We start from the raw sequence: 24,627 nt of genomic DNA, 5'->3' as shown, positions 1-24,627 counted from the left end.
CCGAAGATGACGCCGTGACTCCACGCAGCATAGATCTCCTCGGCGAGCTCCTCCACGGCGTTCCTGACGGGAGATGAAGTTCTGTCAGTGATTAATCGACGAATCTGCCTACTCTGAGATTTTGCATAAGCTCGCTGCCTGAGCTCGGCGAAGGCGACCGCAAACAAAAGTTTCCTAGTCCGTGTGATGACGCGTACCTTTCTGACCTCGCGCGCGCGCGTTCACGCAAAGCAACACTTGCGCGCATGATCGACGCGCTTGTTGCCTGGCCCTGAGGAGAGAGCTTGGAGAGAATGTATTCAATTCGGTGATCATGACGATCCTTGAAGCTGACACCCCTTTCCTCGATCAAAGGTGGTGTCATTTCATTCTGGCAGCAATTTTGACATTGGATGACAGAATCTCCATCTGTGGATTCGCCGCGATGCCGTCTCGGACATCGAAGCGTCGTCGAAACAATGCTATCGATGCAGAAATACCTTCCTCGACGACGGTGGTAGATGAGAGCGCCGATACCGGTGCTGGGACTGCCACAATCACGATAACCACGACCACGACGACTACTACGACGACCACCTCCAAGAAAGCTGCAACATGTGACAAGAAGAAGCTGGCCACAAGCGGTTTGTTTTCTTTCCGAGTATCCCAGGTGTCTCCTACGCAAAAAGAAGCTTACTTGCAGCACAGCACCCGCTCCAGACCGTCCCTCTCGAGACACGACAACTGTTTGGAACCCCGTTCGCTGGCTACCCGAGAAACAGCAAAGTTCTCCAACATGCCACAAAAGACTCCTTACCAACGAAGACTATCGCAACCTCGGCTTCCTCCCAATCGCCGCATTCGTTGACACGGCAGCGACGGATCGCTGTGAATGCCGCGTTTATTGTATTGGACGCCAATTCAATGAGAATAGCCATGATTCGGAAGATTGTTCGGAAGTCATCCGCGTTGATACGATCCTCATCATAACCGCTTCCGGCATGAACAATCCAGTCCTCATGCGGACTACCATCACACCTCTCGTTCATCTGGAAAATCTGGTCATACCAGAGGGAAGTACAACTTCCTGCAGCATACTCGACCGCAGTATCGGAACGCCGCTGTGCATGAGTGACCTCGAAATGTTTCAAGTCGGCTGTTACCAGGCGAGGACTGTGTTCGATACTTCTGGCTAGAAGCTGGATTTTCATCGAGTGAAAGCCTCCTGGCGACTGTGGTTGGATGGCGATAAAGAGAATCGCTGTGGCCATACGGGACGGAAGATTGCCAGGTTCCGGATGATGAAGAGCCAGGGATGATCCACCTCGCGTCAGAAGGCAAAGGGCTTTGTTTGGTGGCATTTGCTGCTTCATACATTCAAATGTTGTCATGGCAAGATCGTGATTGCGTAAGGCTCCTGTGTCGTTACCTCGAGGAATTCATCGTCGTATTGTGATCTGATCTCGAGGATCTCGAGATGCATCGTTGCGATTTCTGATATTGGTACGATTCTACTTTCACCGACGGCAAGTAGTCACTCACTCGAAATTCGCCAAGGCATCATATCGTATATGTACATCATTAATTGGTGCAAGTATATGTATCACGAGTGACGCAGGATTGCCAGATCATGCCGCAATAACAAGCCCATGTGTACTTATTTGTACTGCCACGTCACTTGTGATCGCTTCCTTGCTCTTCCGATGCACAACAGCAACCAAACCTTGGAACCTGTTTGACTTTCACTCGCTACTTCTGTCATTCTTTGACTCTCGGAAACAATCTGTTTTGGAGAGTCACCTTACCTGACCTTCAACACCACCAACCTCCCATCTACACCCATCTACAACATCAGTCACAAAATATCCATCCCCTCATCAACCGTCCAATCATGGCCAACACCCTCCGCCACGGCGCCCAAACCGCCGAGTCCGCCACCAAAGACTCCATCGACACAAGCAAATGGGACGCCATGAACGACGAACAAAAAAAGCAGGCCTTCGACGCTTTGCCCGAAGACAAGAAGCAAGGCAAGACGATTTGGTACGAATGGGTCAAGGAGGGCTACCACCACCAGTATGAGAACTGGATGCCGTGGGTCGAGGATCTGTACTTGAAGTGGTTCACGAATGACAACAAGGCGAGCTACGCGACGAGAGGTACGTGAGAGGTAATTTCCTGGGAGGGGAAAATGAACGTCGCTGCATTTCCCCCTTGACGCTCTTGGCCCTGGTGTCGTTGAGAGCTTGCCCGTCTCTCCTTGTTCTGCATTGATTTCGTACTGATGATCTTCTTTCCTGGCCCGAGCAGCGAACCTCGACAAAACCAAACTCTCCGGCAACGACCAAGTCGACAAACTCCAAGACAGTATCAACGATACCGTCGCCGGTCAACTCGGACCTGCCGGCATGCTGCAGCCCGTCGGCGACGCTTTTTCCAAGGAGGGCGTCAACCGCGCTGAGCGTGGTGGTAAGGATGCCGATGGTTCTTATGGTGGACCTGTGAGCTCAGCCACGGATCCTGTGGTGGGAGGTGTCAAGGGCGGGGCTTCGACTGTGGGCAATACGATCGGTAAGGGTGCGGAGGGAGTTTCGACTTTGTTAAAGGGAAGTGGTGAGGGGAAGAAGGATGGGGCGACGAAGGAGAAATGAATCTTCGCTTCGGACAGATTTATTCGTTCGAAGTTCAATCGGACCGCGTGATTTCTTGGACTATCGTGTTGTTCACAAGTCAGGAGGAAATGGGCAATGTCAACAACAGACTTTGATCTCCTGAAGTCAGCGGTCGCTGGTCCTTGGATTTGTTCTGTCGTTTGCTTGACAAATCAACACCACGATCACCACGAGAAAGCCGGCTCTGTGATGTCGGGTCTCCTGATTCATACTGAAGCGTAGACATGCCAAATGTCGTTTCATATTGCAGTTTGTTGAAGATGATGTACGCTGTGAAAAAGAATCAATCTCGTCGGAGACGCTGTCCTCGCGTATCAAGCATCGCCAAAACAAGATTGAAATGGTTGTTACCGAGTATGCCTAATAACAATCATCAAAATCAAGAACATCGAGCTTTTGAGACGCGAGCTCTCTATGTCTCACGCTCTATACTCCAGGTGCCGGCCTAGTGGACAGGGGTTGAACTGTTTGTCATGATGACTCATCGAAGACGATGTATGTGGATGAGTCATCTGGGCCTTCCCGACCTCTGCCCATATGTGGCCGATGATGCCTGATGTTCAGAAATCATGCACCAGACGGTTTTTACATCAACGGGGAATGCAGTGGCTCCTGAAGTCTGTCTCTCGGCGTGCGCGTCCCCTGACGATAAGCCCCAAGCCAGACAATCATTATCACCTCCTATGTAAGGGCTGCATACAGCCCAGGTCGCGCTACATGACTAGTCAAAAAGTCTGCGCGATTCGTACTTATCTCACCAAAACTTGTCATGTTTTCAAATAGCGATATCTCGAGATTCAAATTGACAAACGCGTCTGATTTTTCTGGTTGGAAAGGCAAATGCCCAAGCTACATTTTCGACAAACAAATTCTTCGGTATGAGAGCTACAAAACCTAAAATTTGCCGAATATATTGCGAGGTATCTTTCTAAACGCCGTTGAAATTTGTGCTTCAAAATCCCGCAGACTTTCTGACCCTAGCTATTGAAAATGAAAAGGGATCCAAGGTCGTTTCAGCCCCGCTGCCGAGGGAAGAGGGCGCGTCGCGTGCCTGCATCTGATAGTGCAGGCGCCAATTGGGACGCACACCACGTCGCCTTCGGCAGGTCTGGCCGTCTTCCTACATTTGCATGGCCCGCTGGCGCATCCATCTGGAGGTGGATGAGTGAGAAGCGTCCACGACTGGCCACAGAGGAGCCTGGCTTGGCAATGAAGACGAACCGCATTGATCGCCTCTCGACTGCTTGACCAGATGTCAAATCTGACTATCTTCAAATTCAACCCTCGATGAGACCCGACCTTGCGATGCGATAAAACTCCCGGCGCGGCACCTCACGTCTGCACACTTTGCCTATCCATCAGTCTGTCGTTTGCGACATTCCGACCGCAGTGGAAGCCAGCCGGGGTTTGCGCCAGCGAACACATTGGTCGCGTGCGCGATCCTCAGGGCCTATGGCTACCACATCAATACGGCAGCGCGACGTAGGCTCTAGCATCTCCGATGTGAAGACAACATATTCATCATGGGATACTTGCATGGAAAAGAGTTACTGGTGAGTGCTATTCTCTCCGACGCGCAATGAGAACGAGTATTCACCTCAGACTTCACAGTAAATGGCCCGCGATCATAGGCATTGTCGTGGCGTCGCTGATCGTCATCTCGCTTCTCACCTGTCTTTTCCGATGCCTATGCTGTGGAGTCGAATGTTGCTGCGCTTGCTTCAAATGCTGCAATGCATGCTGTCCATCACCACGTCGACGAGGAGGTCGTGAAGGATATCAGCAAACGCCAGCTCCGCTGCCCCCCGCGCAACCTTTCCCGACACGAGATCAATACGTGCAAAAGCTATCGATGCAATATGGCTCCGGCGCACCGGCAGTGGCGCGGACGGCTACATTCGACACACCCAGTCGTGCCCGCACGACCGTCAGCACGACGTCCCATAATGATGACGCTCTTCCCGCCATGCCGAGCTGGGATGCAGCGCGCGAGAAGCGCATCGAAGCATCCGCTGAAGAGCACCCGGAGGAGATGGAAATGACCCGGCTCAAGAGTCCTCGAGTTCAAAGTCCTTCGACACAGCAATCGCAGACACTGCCGCGCCGAGAGAACGCGAGTCCTTATGGCGAGAATTTCAACCATCCCGCGCCTGCCGCGTATCCGGTTCGTCGGCAGGGTGATGACAATTTTGCCAACCACCGAACACCGATATCGCCAGTCGCTTCTCCACATCAAGATCTTGCGTCCTCTGGTGATGTCGGTACTCTTTCCGCCGCGCCATACCACGAATACAGCCGAGGTGGTCAATTTGCGCCCAGCCCGTATAGCAGTCAGCGAACGACAGATAATCCGCCACCCATGTATGCAGCACACAACCCGACAAATGTAGCAGTTGCAATGCCTTACAGCAGTACGGACTCAAGGGTCGAACCAGCACAGTATGGACACGATGGCAGGCAGCAACAACGGAATCAATACCAGCAGGATGGATACGGTAGCAGAGCACAACAGCCTCAGTATGGACAGGGTGGATACAATAGTGGGCCACGGCAGCCTCAATCTCCGCAAGACGAATATGGCAGTGGACCACAACAGCCTCAATATGGGCAGGGTAGTTACGGCAGCAGACCACAACAGCCTCAACCTCAGCAGGGAGGGTATGACGGCAGACCACAGCAGCCTCGACCTCAGCAGGGTGGATACGATAGCCGACCCCAGCAGCCTCAACCTCAGCAGAGTGGATATGATAACAGAGCGCAGCAGCCTCGACCTCAGCAGGCTGCATACGATAGCAGATCCCAACAGCCTCAGCCTCAGCGGGGTGGATACGATAGCAGACAACAGCAACCTCGACCTCAGCAGCCTCGACCTCAGCAGGGCGGATACGATAGCAGACCCCAACAGCCTCGACCTCAGCAGGATGGATATGATAGCAGACCGCAGCAGGGTGGATACGATAGCAGACCACAAGAGCGTCAGTATCAGCAGGGGGAATACGATAACAGACAACAGCATGAGTACCAGCAGGATGGTTATGAAACTAGCATACCACCATCACTTCGAAACCGAGCTGTAAGCCCTACAGCGAGCGCTGCTCCTCAGCCGCAGTACCCAGGCCAGCGGACGATGCAGTGAAGCCTGCGCGATGTTTGACGATGACGATGTACAACCAGTTTCTTTTCGAGCAAGTTGAGGCGAGGCGTTCTTGGGTACTGGATGCCTAGCGTCAGAAGCGCTCGAGCATGTTAACTTTTATTCTTTCTGAGATATTAGTCTGAGGCCATTCACTTTCGAAAGGCATTAAGATGTCTTCGATTCCATTTTGCATCCTCAACTTTGGAGATATGATGAACTCCCGGCTTGCTGTGCTCACATACGGTGTCCTTTCAGTATGTTTCATATTTTTGGGAAACTAGCATACCGTGGTTTCTGCGGATCACCATGTGCGCGATTGTACCTGACCGAAGAGATCATACAACAATCCATCATCATCGTCATCGTTTCCACAGTGGCTTATAGTTGTTTTGGAAAGTTGATTTTACTCAGAGCGAAGACCAATTCAATTCCACCTTGGTACATGCAGTGGCTGAAAAAGCGTGACGATCCAATGTCACATGCAAGGAACTGCTGGCCCTGCTGTGGAGCAGAGCACGTTGCTGCACGAAGGTCGAGTCCGCCCGCATAACCCGGCTAGACGTGTCTGTCAGACTTGGCGTTACTTGAGGATGTCTAGCTCATAGTCCATGTATGGGCATTCCACCGACCCGACACCAGACGCTTGCGTGGTTATACGCCTACTTCCAAGACAAGGAAAGACGCTCGTCAGTGGCCAGCAGTCGGACCGAAGGGCGCAAGAATCGACGGCTGCAGTAGGGAAAAATGTCCCGTCGCGAGCCGATACGGCGCAGCTAAGAAGGCACGAAGGGTGCTATGACCTGATCGCACGTGCAGCGGTTCGGCACGCCTGGAGCTTTCTCCACAATCTTCATGGGCGTGTGGAGATTTTGTTAGGTGGTGCCCATGTATGCAGCATTGCACATACATTTTGTACTGCAATTCCTCTATCACGGGCGGGAAAGAAAAGCTGCTACAGTACGGCTACGACTGCTGTGTGTGAGACCACCCTCTGGCCGAGCCGATTGACTGACCGAACCGACCACACACACTTTAGCTGGTGTGAGTTACTGGGACGCATCCTTATATATCACCCTGTACCCACCCGAGCCTGGCTCATTCTTTCAAACTGGCACCCAAATTGAATCGCTCTCTCTCCCTGCCCTCGTCGCTTGCCGAAGCTGCGAGAGAGCGAAGCAGACCAATACCCAAAGAGTTCATTCCCGACGACCTGCCATTTCTACGCGACCTTCGGGATTCGAAGAGGACTTCGGTCGTCGCACGCCTGCGCTTGCAAGCGGCACGACCGACGAAATACCTCTTCGCTCTTCTGCTGATTGTGCCGGCTCTTGTCATCTTTCAACTAATTGCCGGCTCCCCCTACTTACGCCCGTTTCCGACGCGGCCTCCGCCTTCGTGTCCCTCGCCGAATCCTTTCGTTCAAGAGCTCTATTGTCGCGCGCCGCAGCACGTTCCTATTAGCTGGTATAGCCGTTCGCCGCGCAGCATGGCTCTCGCTCGGGCCGCCGAGCGCGTCGCCGCTGAGTTCGAATATCCTGATGTCGAGGTCAATCGGAGCGTGCAAGAATTCATCCGAGAAATGGACGAAGGTCTGACAAAGACCGGCGCCACCATGAGTCAAATTCCAACATACGTTACGGCGGTACCGAACGGCACAGAGAAAGGTCTGTTTCTTGCTGTCGATCTCGGCGGTACGAATTTCCGAGTGTGTTCGGTCCAGCTGCACGGCAACAGCTCTTTCAGCTTGACCCAGAACAAGGTCGCAATTCCGAGAGCATTGATGCAAGCCAAGACGAGTCGAGAACTGTTTGCATTTCTCGCACATCAAATCGAAGCATTTCTCATACAGCATCACGGCGAGCACTACCAATCTCACAAAGAGCGGAGGGCATCTGTGTATAAGGGCGTCCACGACGAAGAAATCTTCAGCCTTGGCTTCACGTTCAGCTTCCCAGTGCATCAGGTGAGCATCAACGAGGGTACTCTCATTCGATGGACGAAAGGCTTCGACATCCCCGATGCAATCGGAAAGGACGTCTGCGCGTTGCTACAGGCAGAAATTGATGCTCTGGGATTGCCGGTCCGAGTGGCAGCACTGGTGAACGACACAGTAGGGACACTCATGGCACGCTCATACACCTCTCCTGGCAAGACTGGAACGCTGCTCGGTGCCATTTTCGGAACAGGAACGAACGGCGCCTATGTGGAGAAACTCGAACGTATCACAAAGCTCAAGCAGCCAGGCACTAAGGCCGGAACTTCGCCGAGCGAAGACATGATCGTGAACACCGAATGGGGCAGCTTTGACAATCATCTTTCAGTACTACCAAATACTCCCTACGACCAAGCACTTGATGCGGAAAGCGTCAATCCTGGCATTCAAATGTTCGAGAAGCGTGTCAGCGGCATGTTCCTGGGCGAGATCCTCCGACGTGCTCTTATTGCGCTCCTTGAGGACCCGAAGGTCCCGCTCTTCCACGACAAAGACAGCAATGATAATGACATTCACAGCACCACTCATGTCGCACCTGACTCGCCGCTACACTCGCAATGGGGTCTAGATACGTCCTTTCTTTCTATCACTGCGGCTGATGCTAGTGTGGGATTGAAAGCTACCCGTCAGGCCTTGGATAGAGACTACGGCGTCTCAGCAGTGAGCGCCGAAGACGCCGAAGCCGTTCGACTGATCGCATCAGCCATTGGCAAACGTGCCGCTCGTCTAGCCGCCGTAGCTGTCGCGGCCATTGTTCTCTCCACGGGCAAGCTCTCGCCAAATACGCCAAGTCCCACAACAATCACATCGATTGCTCCCTCAGTTGCCGACAACTCCACCTCCTCGGATAGTAACGAGAGCGAAGACAATTCGATCATCGACGTCGGCGTCGATGGCTCGCTAGTGGAATTCTATCCCAATTTCGAGGATCATCTCCGAGCCGCACTTCGGGCCGTGCCTGAAATCGGCGTCAGCGGGGAGAAACGCATTCGTATCGGCATCGCAAAAGACGGAAGCGGTGTCGGAGCGGCGCTGATCGCGCTCGTCGCCGATCAAGGACTTGCGTCGAAAGCCGTGCTCTCGGCGAGCAATCGACACTTCGTCGGTGGTGGAAGCGTCGTCTCTTGGCTGAAGAAATTCTGGGAGAACATCGATCGGGATGTCAGGTTCCGTGTCTGAGTTTCGAATTTGATGGGCTGGTTGCGTACATTTCTCTCTCTTTTTAGCGTCATCCGATCCACGGCCACATCATCTCACTACAGCATTGGCGTCGGCGTTGCATTTCCTTTCAACGTCTTTGATGATCCGATGACTACCGCAATTGTAGATTGCGTTCACATGCACATATTTAGGGCTCATGAATGAAACTTTGAGTCATATCAATCATATCTTTCGTCTTTGACGTTTGATGCTACGGCTCAATTCTGCGTTCGTGAAGAGCTATTATCACACAAACAGATGTCTCTTTGAAACTCGGCGATGAGCTAATAAGTCGTAACTTCATTGTTTACATGTGGCACTGAATTCGTGCTTCATCTCAGTGTAAAACAAACCGACGGGTCTGCATGCTGCAACCAGCGAGCAAATGGCAGCATGTGGCAGCAATTCGTGAGCATATTGCAGCCGCAATATTCATATTTCAACTTCATCGCCACGCCCATCGGCCGAGATCCAGCGCTGATTACCCAGATGGCTGATCATCGTACCGTTACTCTCCTTGATCAGTGAATCGTTGCCGATCACCTTGAGCATGGCCCTGACGCTCTGTTCCGGCGTGATAGCACCTCGGAACTCAGGCTCATACGGCTTCATCGCCTCAGCAATTGCTGCCATGTATCCGGAATCCTGCCAGGTGTCAGCGAATCGATTCGACCTAGTCGCGTTCCTCACTTGGTGACATACCTTGTCTGTATCGACGAGTCCGGGACTGAGCGCGACCACGGAGATGTCCTCAGACTTCAACTCTGCGGCGAATTTTGACACCACAACGTTGGTCCCTGCCTTGCTTATCGTGTACGGCACTGAGGCGGCGATGCCAGAGAGCTTGGTGAATTCGTTGTCGGCCAGGCCGGTGGAAATCACGATGATCGTCTTGGCACGGCCGGCGCAAACGAGTGGCAAGAAAGCATTGATCGTATGAAGAGGTCCGATCGTGTTGGTGAGGATGCTCTGAGTCAATTCTCGCTCGAAGAGATCCTCCTGGCCTTGGAAGGCCGTCGGTGTTGTTCCGCCAGTGGCTTCGGAGACAAAGCCGCCGTTGATGACGAGATAATCGATGCTCTTGTGACCGGCTGTCGCGATTTCCGAGGCAACATTGAAGATGGACTGTTGTTTGTCGAGATCGGCGGCGAAATTTTTGATGTTTTTGGCAGGTGCAAGGTTGTCCTTCTTGATTTGTTCTTCGACCTTGCTTGGAGTGCGAGCAGTACCAATCACGGTGTTGGAGCTATCAGCCGATAGCTGTCGCAGAAATTCATACTGAGTGTCAATCTTGTCAGCATCATCTTTACATTGCCGGACGCCTATCAACAAAAAGACACACCCCAAGACCTCGGGAGGCGCCAATGATAGCCCACGTTGACATTTCAAAGGTCTGAGAGGTTTCGGTGAAGTATGGGCAAGGCGAGTGCGGTGCTGGTCGCGTCAGGTGTACTTGCTCTGGATAGTGTTTGAATGGTACCGATGCGAATCTGAAATGAAGAGGGACATGAGCTCTTTTCTATCTCTCCATTGACCCAGCACTGATTTTCCATGCTCTTCTGTTTCACCACACATCGTTCTCCTTCTCTCGTGATGACATTGGTCAGCACTTGGCAGACCGCATCTTTACACTCCGGAGATGTTCCGCGCGTCACGATACCGACATCGACTGTATCGATTGACGTTAATTTTATTTGAACTTCTTTATCATTGATGAGATGTGGATCTGGGCCGAGGACGCTTATAATAAATGAGCGAGCTCATGTAGGAGCCGTTTCCATGAGTCCACTCCATATTCTTTAATGGAACTTCATGTTCATACAGCCGACACATTCACGCCAACGAGACCATGACGTTCGCTCGCTCGGGGTCACTTCAGGATATGTAATGCACAGGTCTAACCAGAAAAGGCGATTTTGTGACCATTCAGGGAAGCACAAGCTCGCTTGAGCCGCGGATTGATAAGCTTCACAAACCATTTGGATTCATAATCGGCAGCCACAGACCTGTCACGGAAGCCAGCCATTTCAAGACGTCATTTCTGATTGCGCGACTTCGAGCATAGCCTCGCAAGGACATTAAAATGGCAATGACGACACATTTATTTTCTAATCTAACGATCTCGCTCTAAATCCTTCGTCATGATTGAACCATGTCTACATTCAACCTGATCAATAATTCATCACGCATCAAATTGCTCAAGCAAGCTACCAAGCAGCGTTCCGAAGAACAAGACAGCCACATATGCATAAGTCCAACCGATCTCTCGGAGCTTCGAGCTGCTGCCAATGGCCGCATTGTTGAAGGGCGAAGTTGTATTCGGTGTCGTTAAACTTGACGTCGGATTTTCAGAAGCTCCGGTCCGTCTATTAGATGAATATGTTGTGGTAGATGTGGCGCTCGGTATCGACGAGACTGCTGTAGTTGGTTGGATAGGGAGCCTTTGACTACCAGTTAAAGACCACGACTGTACCGTATCAAGAGTTTCCTGAAGTGCTGTCGTCGTCGGTGTCGCCGAGACTGACGCCGGACGAGCAGACATAGCAGTCATCAACCATGAAGGCAAAGTGGCCTGTGCTGGAGCATCTGCAACTTGCAAAGCGATTGGAGGATCAAATATGATATTTGCGATACGGTCGTCCCAAAATGAGCAGGTGGACCACTCCGGGACAATCTCACGGAGACGTGTCGGCACAGCGAGTAGGGGGTTGAAGTTGTCCCAGATTGTCGTGCAAACATTTATTGCTGAGCAAACGGTGGAACGGACAAACGGTGTACAAGATCGACATTGATTTTGACATTTGTACGCTGATGCTGCAACAGGCAGGTTAAGGTCAGCGAAATTGAGTTGCGTCCCAAGCCCGTAGCCTGCGGTGGTGGTCGCGACAGGGTCGATGGTTGCAAAGCAATTTGTGGAAATCTCGTCGGAGCGAAATTCGAAGACGGCGTTACTGAATGTTGGTCCGATCTGTACGGCCTCGCCGCCAGGTACATCATGACTTCTAAACCCGGCATATAACGTTTCGAACGAGATGTAGGCCGACCCAGCAGAGAAGGTGCGGCCTAGGGTCGTGATGGGAGGAGCGTTGTTCGCCGCCGCGTTTTGTGGAAGCTGCTGCAGTAATGCTGCGCTCGTGGTGGGACAGATTTCTCGATTACTTTCAGAGACCGGAAAGTAAAGCAGCTGTGCAGGGCCCCCTTGTATAATACAAGGCTTGGGAAAGTCTACTGGGAGCCCACATTGGACATCGAGCCATTGAGTAATGTTGGAAGTAGTATTGTAATTGCCCAAGTTGGATCGAAAGAAATAGAAGGCGCAGTCATCGTCATTTGGCATGCATCGGCTAGGCGCCATAGAAGGTGATATTGTGCTCAATGACGGTCGCAGCTCGACGTTAGTCTTCAGGTAATGCGAGGTGGAGGGCGAGATATCAGCTCGAACGGAACCATCACAGAGCGAATAAGTGCTGACGCTTGTTGTAGGGTATATCGTTGTGCTAGTGGGAATAAGAAAGGTACGCGTGGTATTGACGCGAGCCACCCGAACGGTGATATTGGCCGCCGACGCTGAAGCTTCGAAGTCGGCTGAAGATCTGCGCCAATCAGTGTATGCAGTCCAGCAGCTACGAGCGTGGTCGGAGTATGTGCCGTGGCCATCGGAGGACCATTGTACAGGAGCATCTGGAGGGAGATAATTGATTGGGCCGGGGATGAAAGCTGTCGGGGTGGGAGTGACCCCAGGAGACGATGTCGCAACCGCCGACATGCTCATTAATCGCTCATCCAAATTTGAGAAGGATTAGTGTCTGTAATGATGTGAGCAAAGGTCTCAACAAGGATACAGAATGGTACTGGGGAAACGACTCCATCTTGCAGTCGAACTATATCCCTGCTGGTGCGTATAACACTCGGAAAGAGAGCGAAGCAAAAGTATCGTGCTTGAACCGCCAATGAGAGCGTTCGGAGCGGATTATTCGTCTCGTGGAGTGACCAACCCTGAACTCCATCACATAGCCCTAAATGTCAGATATCAACCGCGTGAAAGATCACGATCGACGCCATTGTAGGGCTAACGTAGTTGACCTAGATCATCCTTGCGCCGAGCAGATGTGCGAAAGCATTTTCGGGCTCGAAAGACACCACCGTCATCTGAGGCGGACATTTCAGCCATTCATGTCTGTCGCTCTTCCCTCCGTAGTGCGAGTGCGCTTGTGCGGTAAGATGTACTCATCCGCGGGTCATGAATCACATGGCCGAGTCTAATCGGAGTATCGTCGATGTGCAGTGACGCGCTTCGGCGTAGAATATCATAGGTTGCGTTGAGCGACTTACGACTGCCGGAAAGTTCAAGGAAGATAAATCATAAATTCGTACAAAGTCGTTACTTCTAATGCTCGGATTCGGTCCCATCGTCGGCACCCATCATTTCCTTCAGAATTCGGACCTGTCGCTTGATCTCCCTCCACAAGACGTAATTGTCCAAATCAGGATCGTCGTTGTCCACAGCACGCACCCTCAAGGCAAAATAATATAGCTCTGTGAACACTTCGACAGGCTCAACATTGCAAACAGCGCCAGGAGCAGTTTTCTCGTGGATGTGCGAGCAGCCCACGCAAGTTGTACGAGTCGCAACCTTTCCTTGACCATGGCGCGCAATAGCAAGTAACGTCGCGACCATGGCTTCCTGGAGATAAGCAAAGGAGAATTTGGGCGTGATCTTGGCAATGGCGGGACAGAGCTTGTCCGGGAATTCCAGATCTTTGTTGTCTGCGAGCTTCCCTTGCCAGTATTTCATGTAGGCTGCACGCTGCTCTTCGTTGGGATTCGGAAATAAGTATTTGCGGTCGAATCGCGATGGTCGCTTAGAAATGCCAGGATCCAGCCTTTCTAGGTGGTTGGTGGAGCCGATCATGAGGATACCATCGTTCTTGCGGATCCCATCGACTTCGTTGAGAAAGTAAGAGCGAACTCGGTCATTCACAATGCTGTCGAGGTCCTCAAACACGAGTAGGCAGGGCGCCTCGCGACGAGCGAGCTGGAAGATCTGGTTCAGGCTGTACTCCGGGCCACCATAACTCGCGAGAGTCCGTACGTAGAGAGTCGGCACGGGTCGTTCACGAGCATAAAGACTGTTCATCGTAGCCTTTATACTTATGGTCTTGCCATTTCCAGGTGGACCATAGTAGATGAGACCGCGTTTCCATGGAACCTTCAGGCGGGCGTAAGCATCGCGGCTGTCGAAGAAATTGGCCACGTCGTCAATCAATGTTTTTTTCATGCTTTCATCCAGGATGACGTCCTCCCAGTGAGAGTTCTGTACACTTTGCCACAACTCGGCACTCTTCTGCCATCGTCCACCATCGAAGACCCAGACTTCGTTGTGAAGTTGACTGCTCCATGCACCCACTTCTAGTAGAAGGTTGTTTGTCGCCTCGACAGAAGGTGACAGGACATACTGATTCAAGACTGGATAAGGCCCAGTTCCATCTCTTCCTTCTGCCACAAATATCACGTACTCTTTCTTCCTCCAGTCAACAAGAAACTTGCCGAACGCGACCGAGTCTGCAAGTTTACCTCTGCTCTCATCCAGTCTGCTAGGTGGAGCACTATATGTGCGTGTGGAGAGCCGATCTTGCTCGCTGTCGATTGGTGCTGCAGCGGCGTTCCCCGCCGCAGCGAAGCCAAGGATATTGCAGTTAAATTGAGGCACTACAGTGAGATGCAGTTGAGGATACTCGCGACGAAGAGCCTCGACGACTATTATATCGGTGTTGACGCGTGGAGCACTGGCATGGTCGAAGTACTTCGTAGCAGCACCGCCGCGCGTTGCAAGGTGTCGCGTTGGCGTGCCGGCGGTCATGTTGAAGCAATCAAGGCGTTGGCGGAAGGCGAGAGTCTACAACCGCCTTGTGTGAATGACGAACGTGAGACTTTTGGTCGTGCCTGAGAAGCTGTGATATGAAAGAGCCTCCCGATCTTGTGGGCTGCTGGCGGCGGTATGGGTTACGTCTGACATGATCGTCAGGCAAGCTTGCTGGCACGAAGGATCGGCTCCGCATCTGGCAGATGCCTGCGGGAGTGACCATGGCTGCCTGTTGGACGGCTACATTGTCGATATCCGGCCATTTTATATAATATGGTCTGGTCGAATTTGAAAGAGAATGACGATTCTGTATACGGGTTACAAAACATATCAACGCCCTTTACCTCATTGTTAATATGCCTAGCCCAGGTTTGTCGTGGGCTGATGTAGCCACGAGTGTTCACGATATGGGGCGCGCTGCTCAAGCTCACATCCGGCCCCGCTGTTAAGGAAGTGACCCTTCGTAGCTAATGTTAGCCCTTAGCTAAGCCGGATAGTTAAAATAAATAGTAATTTTGCCTCTAATAGTAAAATGCCCTAGTTTCCTCTTTTAGCGCTACATTAGGTAGATGCGTTCTATGATTTATGACCTCCCCCTGTATCATCGCATTACATGATCAAGTATGTCGTCTGACCCCCCATCCCTCGAGAATCTGGATATTGCCGACTTCGATCCACACGTATGTGCAAAGCTCTACAACCAGCTTGTCGAAAAAGCTGCCGCCCTACGACCGGAATTCTTCAACCCAGCGAATGCTCATCCCGTCCCGAACGATGACATCGCTCAAGGATCCTCTCCCGAGTGGCCTATCGCGGACCGTGTCACGCCCGAGGTAGCAGCATTCGTGAAGGAATGCCGATTGTACGATGGGATCGTAGCTGACACACTACTGATGCCCTTCATCAACCCTCTATCATTGGGCTTCTTCCTGATGTATCGAGACTGGTTTGACGATGAAGATTCCAAGAACTACCTGTGTCTCTGTCGTGAATCACATGACGGAGAAGGAGGTCTTTTCCTCGACCAGACGACTGGACGCGCCCGATTCATAAGTTTTCCTAGAGGTGAAGGTGATGGGTCGTACGATGCGTGGGTGCCGCTGCAAGAAATATTCGAAAATTGGCTCGACATGTGGGATCTAGGCCACATATGTCTGGATTATGACGGCGATGATCCCACGGACCCCAATTACATCGGCGGACCGTGTTTCATGAATTGGCACCCGGAGAATGTAAGCGAGCTCGATCGGACGTTGGAAACGTGGACACGGCTTCTGGACGGCATCACGGCACGCATGCCTGCGGAAAGTTTCATTCAAGATGACGAGCAGACACCATGGATTTCGGAGATACCTCTGCATGTGGACATGCGTTCCGGCGTCGCGCAGCGATACACGTTCACAAAGGGCTTCCTCGAGCGAGCCCGTCGTCCCCCACAACTGAAATCCGGCCGTCCATTCTGCATCGCGCCTGGTCTGACAGTCCCAAGCGTCCAAGCACTCGAGCTCGGTCTCAGCAGCATCACATCACAGATCATATTCCCTACCCTCGCGACTCGGGATTCCAACGAGGCGGAGGGCATTCACTTGATCCACGGTGGACATCCTCGCATGGATCATGTCTCGTACTTTGCTCAGGGTGTTGGCGGTCGCATCGACTCAAATCACTCGGATTGGAAGCTTTTCCAGCCATTCGACGACTCCAACACTTACATCGATTGTCCGTGGAACCCGCACCGACGATTACGATTGGTTGACATCCTTGAGATGCTCATAGCCTATGTTGAGCAGGATGGCTGGACGATCGGAGCGGATGGCGTTGAGGGATTTCTTGAGTTTCTCAAGGACACTGCGAAGAATTCCATGACACTACCATGGCAGCATGTAATGCTATGAATCTCGTCCATTTTCTAGTGAGACGCGATCTGTAGGTCTTCTTTCAGGCTTCTGGCAATCGAGGATGGATAAGAAGCGGGATCAAGTGATTTCAACTTCTTCAATCCTTCACAAGTTACGACAGCTATGAGTCTTCCCCTTCCTCCATCTAAAGCTTCCTTTACTCATCTCCATCTCTCTGTCACCGGTCTCTCCATCGCCCTCTTCTGTCCAAGATCAATAACCCCACGTTCTTGACCTTGCTACTGGTGATAAACGCGTACTCTATAAAGCCCATCTAATCACGTTTCGAGTAATTTTGTCAGGACTGCCATCTCTCTAATCCAAGAGACTGTTTGCGACTTCCTACCCGTATAGCAGATCCCAACGAGGTATTCGTTAATCTGAATAATCATTAACACAATTTGTCCCTTGCCTATACCTTTATAAGTACTTCTTAAGATCCAAAGGCCTAGATTGGGGTCTGTGCTACTAGAAGAGGGTTCTGGAGAACGATGCGGTAATGCGAGTACGGAGTGAAGTTGAGATTCCAATCAGTGAGTATGGAACATGAGTTGAACACAGGACAACTTAAGGTTATCCTGTCTACCTATATAGTTGAGATACATACATATGGAGTACCTAGGTGTTCGTGAGCTGGTTGGTGAGTCTCGTCGCGAGGCTCACCTGGGTAAGTATTGCAGTGAGGCTAACCCTAGGGTTGTCAGGACTGACCCCTTGTGTTTGGTGCCTCAGGTGCCAGTGTTCGTATCGGTGCTGGCGTAATTGGCAGATAGAGTTCAATATCACGAACAGACCAATCATGGCCCTGTCTGAAGGTATTCACGATTTCCATAATCTCGACAACTATCGATATAGTCGCCTGCTTAAGTATGGTGCAAGTGGCCAGTCGGCAAACAGCGACATGTCAGGGGGCCCCAAACATGTGCCTTTTCAACTGAACAGGCGGGGACCTCGGAGACCCTTATGTAGGGTCTACAGTGGGAAGCGTCCCTAGACTCGGCGTGAACTGAATGGTCGCTTTGCTCGAAGCCTATGTGGGTGTGGCAGCATAAACGAAGAACGAGGAGACAGGAAGGTAACACGAGAGCGTATGCAGGTTAAATGTGAGCGCCTAGTGAACGTGCTGTATATGAATACGATTCATTCAAGCCTCCCAAGTTTGATCGCCTCTTTTACACCAGAAGTCTACACGTGTGGAAAAGATCTGGATACCGCGCAACAATTGACCCCTGCTCCTAGCCAGATCACTCACAAATCATGGCTGCACCAGCACCAGTCTCAAATTCACAACATGCTAACAGAACGGTATTGGTGACCGGAGGCGGAGGCGGCCTTGGCCGAGTTATTGTGGAACACTTCTTGTCTGTCGGCGCCAACGTGGTGACCTGCGATATCAATGCCGAGCTCCTCGCAGACTTCACGGCCAAGGTCACATCAGCATATCCTGAAAAGACGCTGGCGGTTCAATGCGACATCACATCCGAAGCAGCGCTGGATGAGCTCTTCGCACAGATCGAGACCAAGTTCGGCAAGCTCGATTACGTAGTCAACTCCGCCGGCATTATGGACAGATTCGATCCAGCAGGAACTATCGACCGGGCACTGTTTGAGCGTGTGCTGGCCGTTAATCTCATCGCTCCCACCATGATCTCCAAGCGCGCGATCAACTTGATGCAAAAGCACCAAATCCAGGGAGGTGCGATTGTCAACATCGCATCAATCGCGGCATTCAAGGGAGGCGCAGCTGGTAGGTGGGCAATTACGTCGTAGGATATTGAGGTGCTGATCATGTACAATAGGCGCGGCATACACCGCATCGAAACACGGTATACTTGGTCTGACGAGGAACACGGCTGCATTCTACCATAACAAGGGCATTCGGTGCAACGCCATCCAGGCGGGCGCCATGGCGACCAATATCGGCAACAGTATGGCCGGAGGATACAACCAGCAGGGCCTCGAACTGGCTATGAGGCAATGTAAGATATGCACCCGCAAGGCGACTGTGTGCCATCACGCTGATCATTTGATGCTTTGTAGTTGAGGATCCACAAAAGTCGATGGTCGACTTGCAAAAGATGGCCAAATTGGTCGCCTATTTGTGCTCGGATGATGCCAGCATGCTCAACGGAGGTGAGTTTAAAGGAAGCCTGTCATCAATGTGTGAGATATCGACGCCATACTAACGCGAACGATGGATAGCTGTTGTCACCGCCGATATGGGCGCGACTGCCGCATGATCAAGTTACGGTCAAAGACAGTATTGGTCAAGAGACAAGAATCTGTAAGATGCGTGATGGCTTGCTGGGGCATCATTTAGATTCTTCCAGTCGAGCTGCGATGAAGCCTTGAAAGTGCTCGTGCGGTCCAACCCCGACGCGCGTGCACATTTGACTTTTCGCTTTCTATCTAGTCGCTATAGAAATGTCCGACTGCTGTCGTGTGCACATGCCATAATGGAACACGTGAAAAGGCACTGCACAGATCCACTTTAGTCGCCTCAAGGCTGTCTTGATATCTGGTAAATTTGATGTCTTGTCTGGAGCGCTAGACATGTGGAGGTCGAGATTCTCGAAAATTGCGGAGTAAATCTTGAGATGGACAATTACATGCAGAACAATCCAAATCAGAGGTTCGCAGGAGCCGTCTAGATTCACTTAGGATCAGCCATGTGTCTGTGGGCCACATCGTCGGTTTCACCTAACATACGCCTTCACGATCCTATTGGGCTTTCTCTGTGCTACCAGAACGTGGCGGATGCTTATCCCGCAATGATGCCGCCTAGGCGCCATCTCTTGTGCGAGCATTCACAAATCCATGCGCAGAAGAAAGCCATTGTTTGGATTCTTCAGAGCATGTAGTACATCCTCTGTTCCTCACTTGTATGGGCAGGCCGCAGACTTGACAAATTGTTCGATGCCTGGACTGTGGTGGCTTGAGCCTGACTTCGAAATTACTCTGAGGCCCGAGCAGACTCAGATCGAGATTGCGACTAGACAACGTCATCGGACATGATCCTCTAGCCTCGTTACAACGATATCTCATGAGTCGTGACGAAGCTCCGCATCGTGAAAAGACTCCATGCGCGTTCGGAGCCGGTGTGCGAAGTCCCTCTGACATTGCAAGTTGTCACGATGCGACTTCATCAACCGACACATTGGCCATGACGGGTACGATATCGTTGCTTTTGTTTCATTTCGAATTGTTTGATTCGCGGCGGTTGCCAGAACGGTCGATAGTTTTTTCGGCGAATGTCCAACACTCCCAGGGCTGGCTTCACTTCTACGCTACCTAGGTACTCGGGGCCAAAGCGTCCACGCTATGACATCAAGAGAGGTGGGGTAAGCAAGCAATTGATTAGGTACTCTGGTCTTAACGTCCACGGGTCGTATCGTAACTGGAGTCCATCACGATGGCCAATGTTTCCCAAGCGCAGTCCTAAGATTGCCTAGGTGAGCTCCCAAGCGTGATGACTACTGGACGAGCCTCTCAGATCCATCCCTGCAGCCAATATTAGCCTCGAGAGATTCCACAATGCGCATCAGCCCAGCCGAATGGAGCACGGAACGAGGGTGTACAAGCTACGTAATAGTGACAATGCATAAGGAGTCTGCGATTGCTGTGTGCTTCGATTTATCAGCACAGATCGAGAATTGGTGATTGCACGGTGCGACTGGTCCACGCGTATCCGAGGGTCGTTTATCCTGCCGCCCGGTTGGAACGTGGTGAAGTTGTCCTCCGTTATAATGATAGAGCACTATATCCATGTGCTGTATATCAGTCACGTATCGGACTTTGCTCGGCGCAGACTGACAGAGGTGAGAAGAAGGGCCAGCATTCAGCAGCGGTCAATTTCTCCCCGGCGAACAGTGCGAATGCCTCCTCGATATTGCCAGAATTTGTCACCACATTGTCATAGTGCACCGATTGCTTCAGCGCCATGGCGTTTTTTCACTGAGTGTGTTTTTGAAAACACTGTCTTTGCTTCTTAACTCTCATGAGACTTCTTCTACGTGTTGCGGTGGCGGTTGTGGATCAAACTCTCCAGCAAATAGTCTCGTGCCTCTGCGATAATCCGAGACCGATTTTCGCTTTCCCCAGACTCTGTCTTTGGTAGCGCGTGCGGCTCCACAAGCGGATAAGACGCAGGTCGGGCTTTCTATGCTTCATCCAGCAAGAAGCTATGGCCTGTGCGCCCAGCTTGGTGCATCATGGAGGGAAACCTTTCTACAACGATGTCTCTCGACATCAATCTTTCCATCTGGTCGGGTGAACGGACGCAACAAGGACTCAGATGCCAATGCGCACGGGATCGATGCTTTCGTCATGCTGCCGGATAGTCGGAACTTTGAACACCTTCCACCCGATCGCGGTCGCATACGAGCTCAGGGACCTCGAGCTATATAGATAGCATTGGATGCGCAACCCGACCTCTTTCTTCTGACCGTGGCGAACTTGACTTTGGCGAAAACCACTTCACGTACAACCTACAACTCTCTTCGCGTGGCTCTTCAGACAAGCTCAACATCATGGCTACTGCTCAGGAACACAACGCTATCAACAGCGGACTCGGCGACACCGTCAATGGCGGAACTACCTCCACTGCCGACCACGCGACTGGTCTGCAGAAGCAGCGCAAGCCGTATGACTACGGCGGCAATCCACTTGCCCATGTGAACACCGGCGAGTCGGTGCGCTTGCAGGCATTCGGTGGTGAACTGCAACCTGGTCTCTACAAGTCGACCGAGAAGCGCAAATTCGCCAACCCGGCTCCCCTCGGCCTGTCGGCATTCGCGCTCACCACCTTTGTGCTCTCCATCATCAACTTGGGTACTGATGGTCTCAGCAAGCCGAACATTGTTGTCGGTGCTGCATTTGCTTACGGTGGTCTCGTTCAGCTTTTGGCTGGCATGTGGTATGTTAAACTGATCCGCCTGCTGGCACTCACCTTGCAAGTTCGAATAGCGAGCTGACGTTATCGTTCCTAGGGAAATGGCTATCGGCAACACCTTCGGTGCAACTGCGCTCTCATCTTACGGTGGTTTCTGGATCGGTACTGCTATCATCCTGACTCCCGGTGGTTTCGAGATCGAGGAGCTCCAGGGGTCCCAATTTTTGACTGCTTTCGGAATTTACTTGATGGTAAGAGCTTTTCGAAGCTTGCGCTTGTGGTGCAATTCGCTGATGACATTCCTCACAGGGCTGGTTCATCTTCACCTTCTTACTCCTGATTCTGACACTGAAGTCCACGGTCGCATTCTTCTTCCTCTTCTTCACACTCGACTTGGCCTTCCTATGCTTGGGAGTCGGATACTTGAACCCGACATACAATGCTGGCGCGACAACCCCCAACATGGCCCTGATCCGTGCCGGAGGCGCTTTTGGTATCTTGGCCGCCTTTGCCGCCTGGTAAGTGACAACGCACTTCCGCACATCTGCCATTTGTGTGCAGCGGATTGGCCCCAATGCTAATATGATCTTCTTCCACAGGTATAACGCCTTTGCCGGTATGGCAGACCCGAGCAACTCGTTCTTCATCATCCCGGTGGCTCACTTCCCCTGGTCCGACGTCGGTCGCGGAAAGCGTGGAAAGGTTGACAACGCCACCGCTCGCGAGCAAGCTAAGGCTGAAGTCTAAGCGGAGAACATCTCAACGACGGCTGGAACGAGGCTCCGGTCACAGCAACGATACCCCGACGTTTGTCGAAAACGAATGTACGAGATGGAAGAGATGATGGACTGAGTTGTATAGTGTTATGGAAACAATGATAACGTTTGTATCTTCGGAGCCTATCGGTGACGTTTGATTCCGACTGTTCGTGCTCTTGATCCGGTAGCCCTGGCGGATGCGAATATGTCATCAGTATGAGCGTCAACTTTCGTGTGCGCCTACTCAAGTCATGGCTGTGCAGAACTACAACTCGAGGGGTTTGTCAGAGGTCCGGACCGTTGGTAATGCTCTACTCTATACTTACCAGTTGTTCAAATGCGAAGCATTGCATCGGGGCGGTCTTCTGTGCAACAAACGAGAGCTGAGATGAAATGATCTACCAGGCCTAAGGTAACTTCAGCTTCCATCCCGATTAGGGTTGTGTTGTAACCCTGGGCTAGCGATGCGAGGTTCAACAGATGAACAATCATACACAACCACAAGGTCAGTTCAGAGAAGTCAAGCACTTTTGGTTGATGGCAGACCTTGACGATAATTCGGTATTCCCAACACATGTGACATAGGAAGGCGTTCGCGTGTACCACCCACGATGCTCTAGCTGCTGAAAACGCGAAAAGCCAGCGACAAGTTATGTCAAGTCTCAGCAATACGTCTCAACCTTTTGGTCACTTTGAAAACTCCCGGTTGATGATGAGGAAGTCCTTTCCACAAGAGGCTTTCGGCTCGTATACTCAGGATGAACAGCCAACAAGCCTAAGCCCACGAGAGTCAGAGCTGGCACCAACAGAGAGACAAGCAAAGGGCTTTTGATTATAGATGAGAGTGGCATCCGCAGCGAAACCGACGGATACCGATCACCAGCATCGATGGGTTGCCGATCCCCGCCCAATTACAACATCCCACAGTCGATCGTCGGCAAAGGGACATGAACCGAGGACAGAGGATCCGACATGAATGCACCCCTCTAGACAAACCACGATCAGGAAGACATGGCCCGATCATCCTGTAACACCGGACTGTAGAGGTCCCCAACATACAGACTTTGATTCGCCATGGAGAGGGCCCGTCACCACGAGGCAAAACAACGATCGTGTTCATCATCACTGTACCTATCAAGACCTTCCTCGAATCCGAAGGTTGGGCTCGATGAGCGAGCGAGGCATCATGGCCCTGACCTTCGTTGGGCTCGAATCTCGAAGCTCTCTGACATGGCGACGGCGAAAGAATGTATCGATGCAGCGGAAATGGTTCCCAGGCATGTATTCCAGCATCGCTTGAATGTCCCGGCAGATTTGCTCAGGCATTCGCCACTGGTTTAACGAGGAGAGTCAAGTGCTGACAGAACACGAACATTGCAGGCGCGTCGGCGACATGACCTCGTACTCATGCCACGCCATCCTGGCGATTGGTAGACACTCGCGAATCCGCAGAAGTCCCCGGCCATTTTTCGTGGCTTGACATGTTGTTTGATTGCGCGTGAAGTTGCTTGATGCTTCAGGTACAGTCGGCGGGTGCGTCTGCATTTTCCCAATCTCTACTGAAATGCCATCTCAAGACAAACACAATCGTCGATTGTCGTCCATTCGTGGAAATTGGCCTCGTGATGGTAGATGAATCTGCGAGGACGAGGTCAAGTCAAAGTCCACAGTCCTTCCTTGAGCAAAGCAAGCCACCTCATCAGTGGTAAGTCAGCCAATAGAACCCCCGCAACGCCAGGACAAGCCATTCTCCGCCATTGTTTGTGTTGTGGGAGATCTGACCCAGGATATCAAAGTACGCCGAACAAGGTTGCAGAAGCACAACGCAAGATTATCACAATCAGAGATAAGCCCGTCTGCAGCCTCATCGCATTTTGTCCCCGCTCCTACGACGCCATGGTAAGCCGTCAATTGGAAGCTTGAGGGACGTTGTCGAACGTAGACTTCATGGGCTGAGAGTGCCACATGAGCACATAGTAATCATTAGAAAGACTCCCGAGGTCCACTTTAGAACGTGCTATCGCCTAAACATGCCGTATCTCACACAGAGTAGGGTAGCTCGCAACGTTGCACATGTCTCAATTATTTGCGCAGCCTCGCAAACGCTCGTGCACGCTCCAGTCGTTGCCAGATGTTGACGAAGAAGCGGACCGCTCAGGAGATCTGGATGTCAATGCCATGGACTGTGCTATAGCGACCGACAGTGTCTAATCATGCGCATGCAAATAATTGGAGCA

The 24,627-nt window shown here is 51.8% G+C and overlaps 9 protein-coding genes across 9 annotated transcripts; 6 read left to right on the top strand and 3 right to left on the bottom strand.

Annotated features, from left to right (window-relative positions):
* Positions 1-91: 91 nt before the first annotated feature.
* Positions 92-1,462, bottom strand: K489DRAFT_366987 (uncharacterized protein; the record flags this gene model as incomplete). The annotated part of the gene is made up of 4 exons (XM_033602822.1): positions 92-587; positions 677-746; positions 797-1,343; positions 1,409-1,462. The coding sequence occupies 4 exons, from the start codon at positions 1,460-1,462 to the stop codon at positions 92-94; spliced, it is 1,167 nt and encodes a 388-aa protein (XP_033464932.1).
* A 489-nt stretch (positions 1,463-1,951) lies between these two features.
* On the top strand, positions 1,952-2,630 carry K489DRAFT_309864 (uncharacterized protein; the record flags this gene model as incomplete). The annotated part of the gene is made up of 2 exons (XM_033600663.1): positions 1,952-2,138; positions 2,290-2,630. 2 exons carry the CDS (start codon positions 1,952-1,954, stop codon positions 2,628-2,630), a joined length of 528 nt encoding a protein of 175 aa, XP_033464931.1.
* A 1,360-nt stretch (positions 2,631-3,990) lies between these two features.
* On the top strand, positions 3,991-5,828 carry K489DRAFT_31237 (uncharacterized protein). Its single transcript, XM_033600857.1, has 3 exons — positions 3,991-4,204; positions 4,263-5,389; positions 5,599-5,828. The coding sequence occupies exons 1-3, from the start codon at positions 4,104-4,106 to the stop codon at positions 5,610-5,612; spliced, it is 1,242 nt and encodes a 413-aa protein (XP_033464930.1). The 5' UTR covers positions 3,991-4,103; the 3' UTR covers positions 5,613-5,828.
* A 1,445-nt stretch (positions 5,829-7,273) lies between these two features.
* On the top strand, positions 7,274-9,657 carry K489DRAFT_386325 (glucokinase; the record flags this gene model as incomplete). Its single annotated transcript, XM_033606214.1, has 2 exons — positions 7,274-8,854; positions 9,562-9,657. 2 exons carry the CDS (start codon positions 7,274-7,276, stop codon positions 9,655-9,657), a joined length of 1,677 nt encoding a protein of 558 aa, XP_033464929.1.
* A 1,374-nt stretch (positions 9,658-11,031) lies between these two features.
* On the bottom strand, positions 11,032-12,351 carry K489DRAFT_376049 (uncharacterized protein). The gene has a single exon (XM_033603825.1). It carries the CDS (start codon positions 12,333-12,335, stop codon positions 11,163-11,165), a length of 1,173 nt encoding a protein of 390 aa, XP_033464928.1. The 5' UTR covers positions 12,336-12,351; the 3' UTR covers positions 11,032-11,162.
* An 803-nt stretch (positions 12,352-13,154) lies between these two features.
* Positions 13,155-14,920, bottom strand: K489DRAFT_31201 (P-loop containing nucleoside triphosphate hydrolase protein). The gene is made up of 2 exons (XM_033600826.1): positions 14,555-14,920; positions 13,155-14,497 (listed from the first exon to the last, which is right to left on the bottom strand). Exons 1-2 carry the CDS (start codon positions 14,838-14,840, stop codon positions 13,368-13,370), a joined length of 1,416 nt encoding a protein of 471 aa, XP_033464927.1. The 5' UTR covers positions 14,841-14,920; the 3' UTR covers positions 13,155-13,367.
* Positions 14,921-15,397: 477 nt separating this feature from the next.
* On the top strand, positions 15,398-17,080 carry K489DRAFT_376047 (uncharacterized protein). The gene has a single exon (XM_033603824.1). It carries the CDS (start codon positions 15,467-15,469, stop codon positions 16,736-16,738), a length of 1,272 nt encoding a protein of 423 aa, XP_033464926.1. The 5' UTR covers positions 15,398-15,466; the 3' UTR covers positions 16,739-17,080.
* Positions 17,081-17,998: 918 nt separating this feature from the next.
* K489DRAFT_310422 (NAD(P)-binding protein) lies at positions 17,999-18,785 on the top strand (the record flags this gene model as incomplete). Its single annotated transcript, XM_033600702.1, has 2 exons — positions 17,999-18,488; positions 18,541-18,785. 2 exons carry the CDS (start codon positions 17,999-18,001, stop codon positions 18,783-18,785), a joined length of 735 nt encoding a protein of 244 aa, XP_033464925.1.
* A 2,359-nt stretch (positions 18,786-21,144) lies between these two features.
* Positions 21,145-22,586, top strand: K489DRAFT_376045 (uncharacterized protein). Its single transcript, XM_033603823.1, has 4 exons — positions 21,145-21,656; positions 21,730-21,883; positions 21,942-22,150; positions 22,232-22,586. Exons 1-4 carry the CDS (start codon positions 21,271-21,273, stop codon positions 22,377-22,379), a joined length of 897 nt encoding a protein of 298 aa, XP_033464924.1. The 5' UTR covers positions 21,145-21,270; the 3' UTR covers positions 22,380-22,586.
* Positions 22,587-24,627: the final 2,041 nt, after the last annotated feature.

Source organism: Dissoconium aciculare (genome assembly GCF_010015565.1).
Source record: "Dissoconium aciculare CBS 342.82 unplaced genomic scaffold K489scaffold_1, whole genome shotgun sequence".
Lineage (NCBI taxonomy): Eukaryota > Fungi > Ascomycota > Dothideomycetes > Mycosphaerellales > Dissoconiaceae > Dissoconium > Dissoconium aciculare.
The sequence above is the reverse complement of the archived record's forward strand: the minus strand, read 5'-3'. Positions and strand labels throughout refer to the sequence as shown.

Excerpts from the sequence above, each read along its gene's own strand:
- K489DRAFT_31237 (XM_033600857.1), top strand. The coding sequence starts at position 4,104 with ATGGCTACCACATCAATACGGCAGCGCGACGTAGGCTCTAGCATCTCC. Across the intron at positions 4,205-4,262 it reads TGCATGGAAAAGAGTTACTG|TAAATGGCCCGCGATCATAG; the intron begins GTGAGTGCTATT and ends CAGACTTCACAG.
- K489DRAFT_376049 (XM_033603825.1), bottom strand. The coding sequence starts at position 12,335 with ATGGCGCCTAGCCGATGCATGCCAAATGACGATGACTGCGCCTTCTAT.
- K489DRAFT_31201 (XM_033600826.1), bottom strand. The coding sequence starts at position 14,840 with ATGACCGCCGGCACGCCAACGCGACACCTTGCAACGCGCGGCGGTGCT. Across the intron at positions 14,498-14,554 it reads CAGACTGGATGAGAGCAGAG|AGTACGTGATATTTGTGGCA; the intron begins GTAAACTTGCAG and ends GGAGGAAGAAAG.
- K489DRAFT_376047 (XM_033603824.1), top strand. The coding sequence starts at position 15,467 with ATGTCGTCTGACCCCCCATCCCTCGAGAATCTGGATATTGCCGACTTC.
- K489DRAFT_376045 (XM_033603823.1), top strand. The coding sequence starts at position 21,271 with ATGGCTACTGCTCAGGAACACAACGCTATCAACAGCGGACTCGGCGAC. Across the intron at positions 21,657-21,729 it reads CAGCTTTTGGCTGGCATGTG|GGAAATGGCTATCGGCAACA; the intron begins GTATGTTAAACT and ends TATCGTTCCTAG. Across the intron at positions 21,884-21,941 it reads CTTTCGGAATTTACTTGATG|GGCTGGTTCATCTTCACCTT; the intron begins GTAAGAGCTTTT and ends CATTCCTCACAG.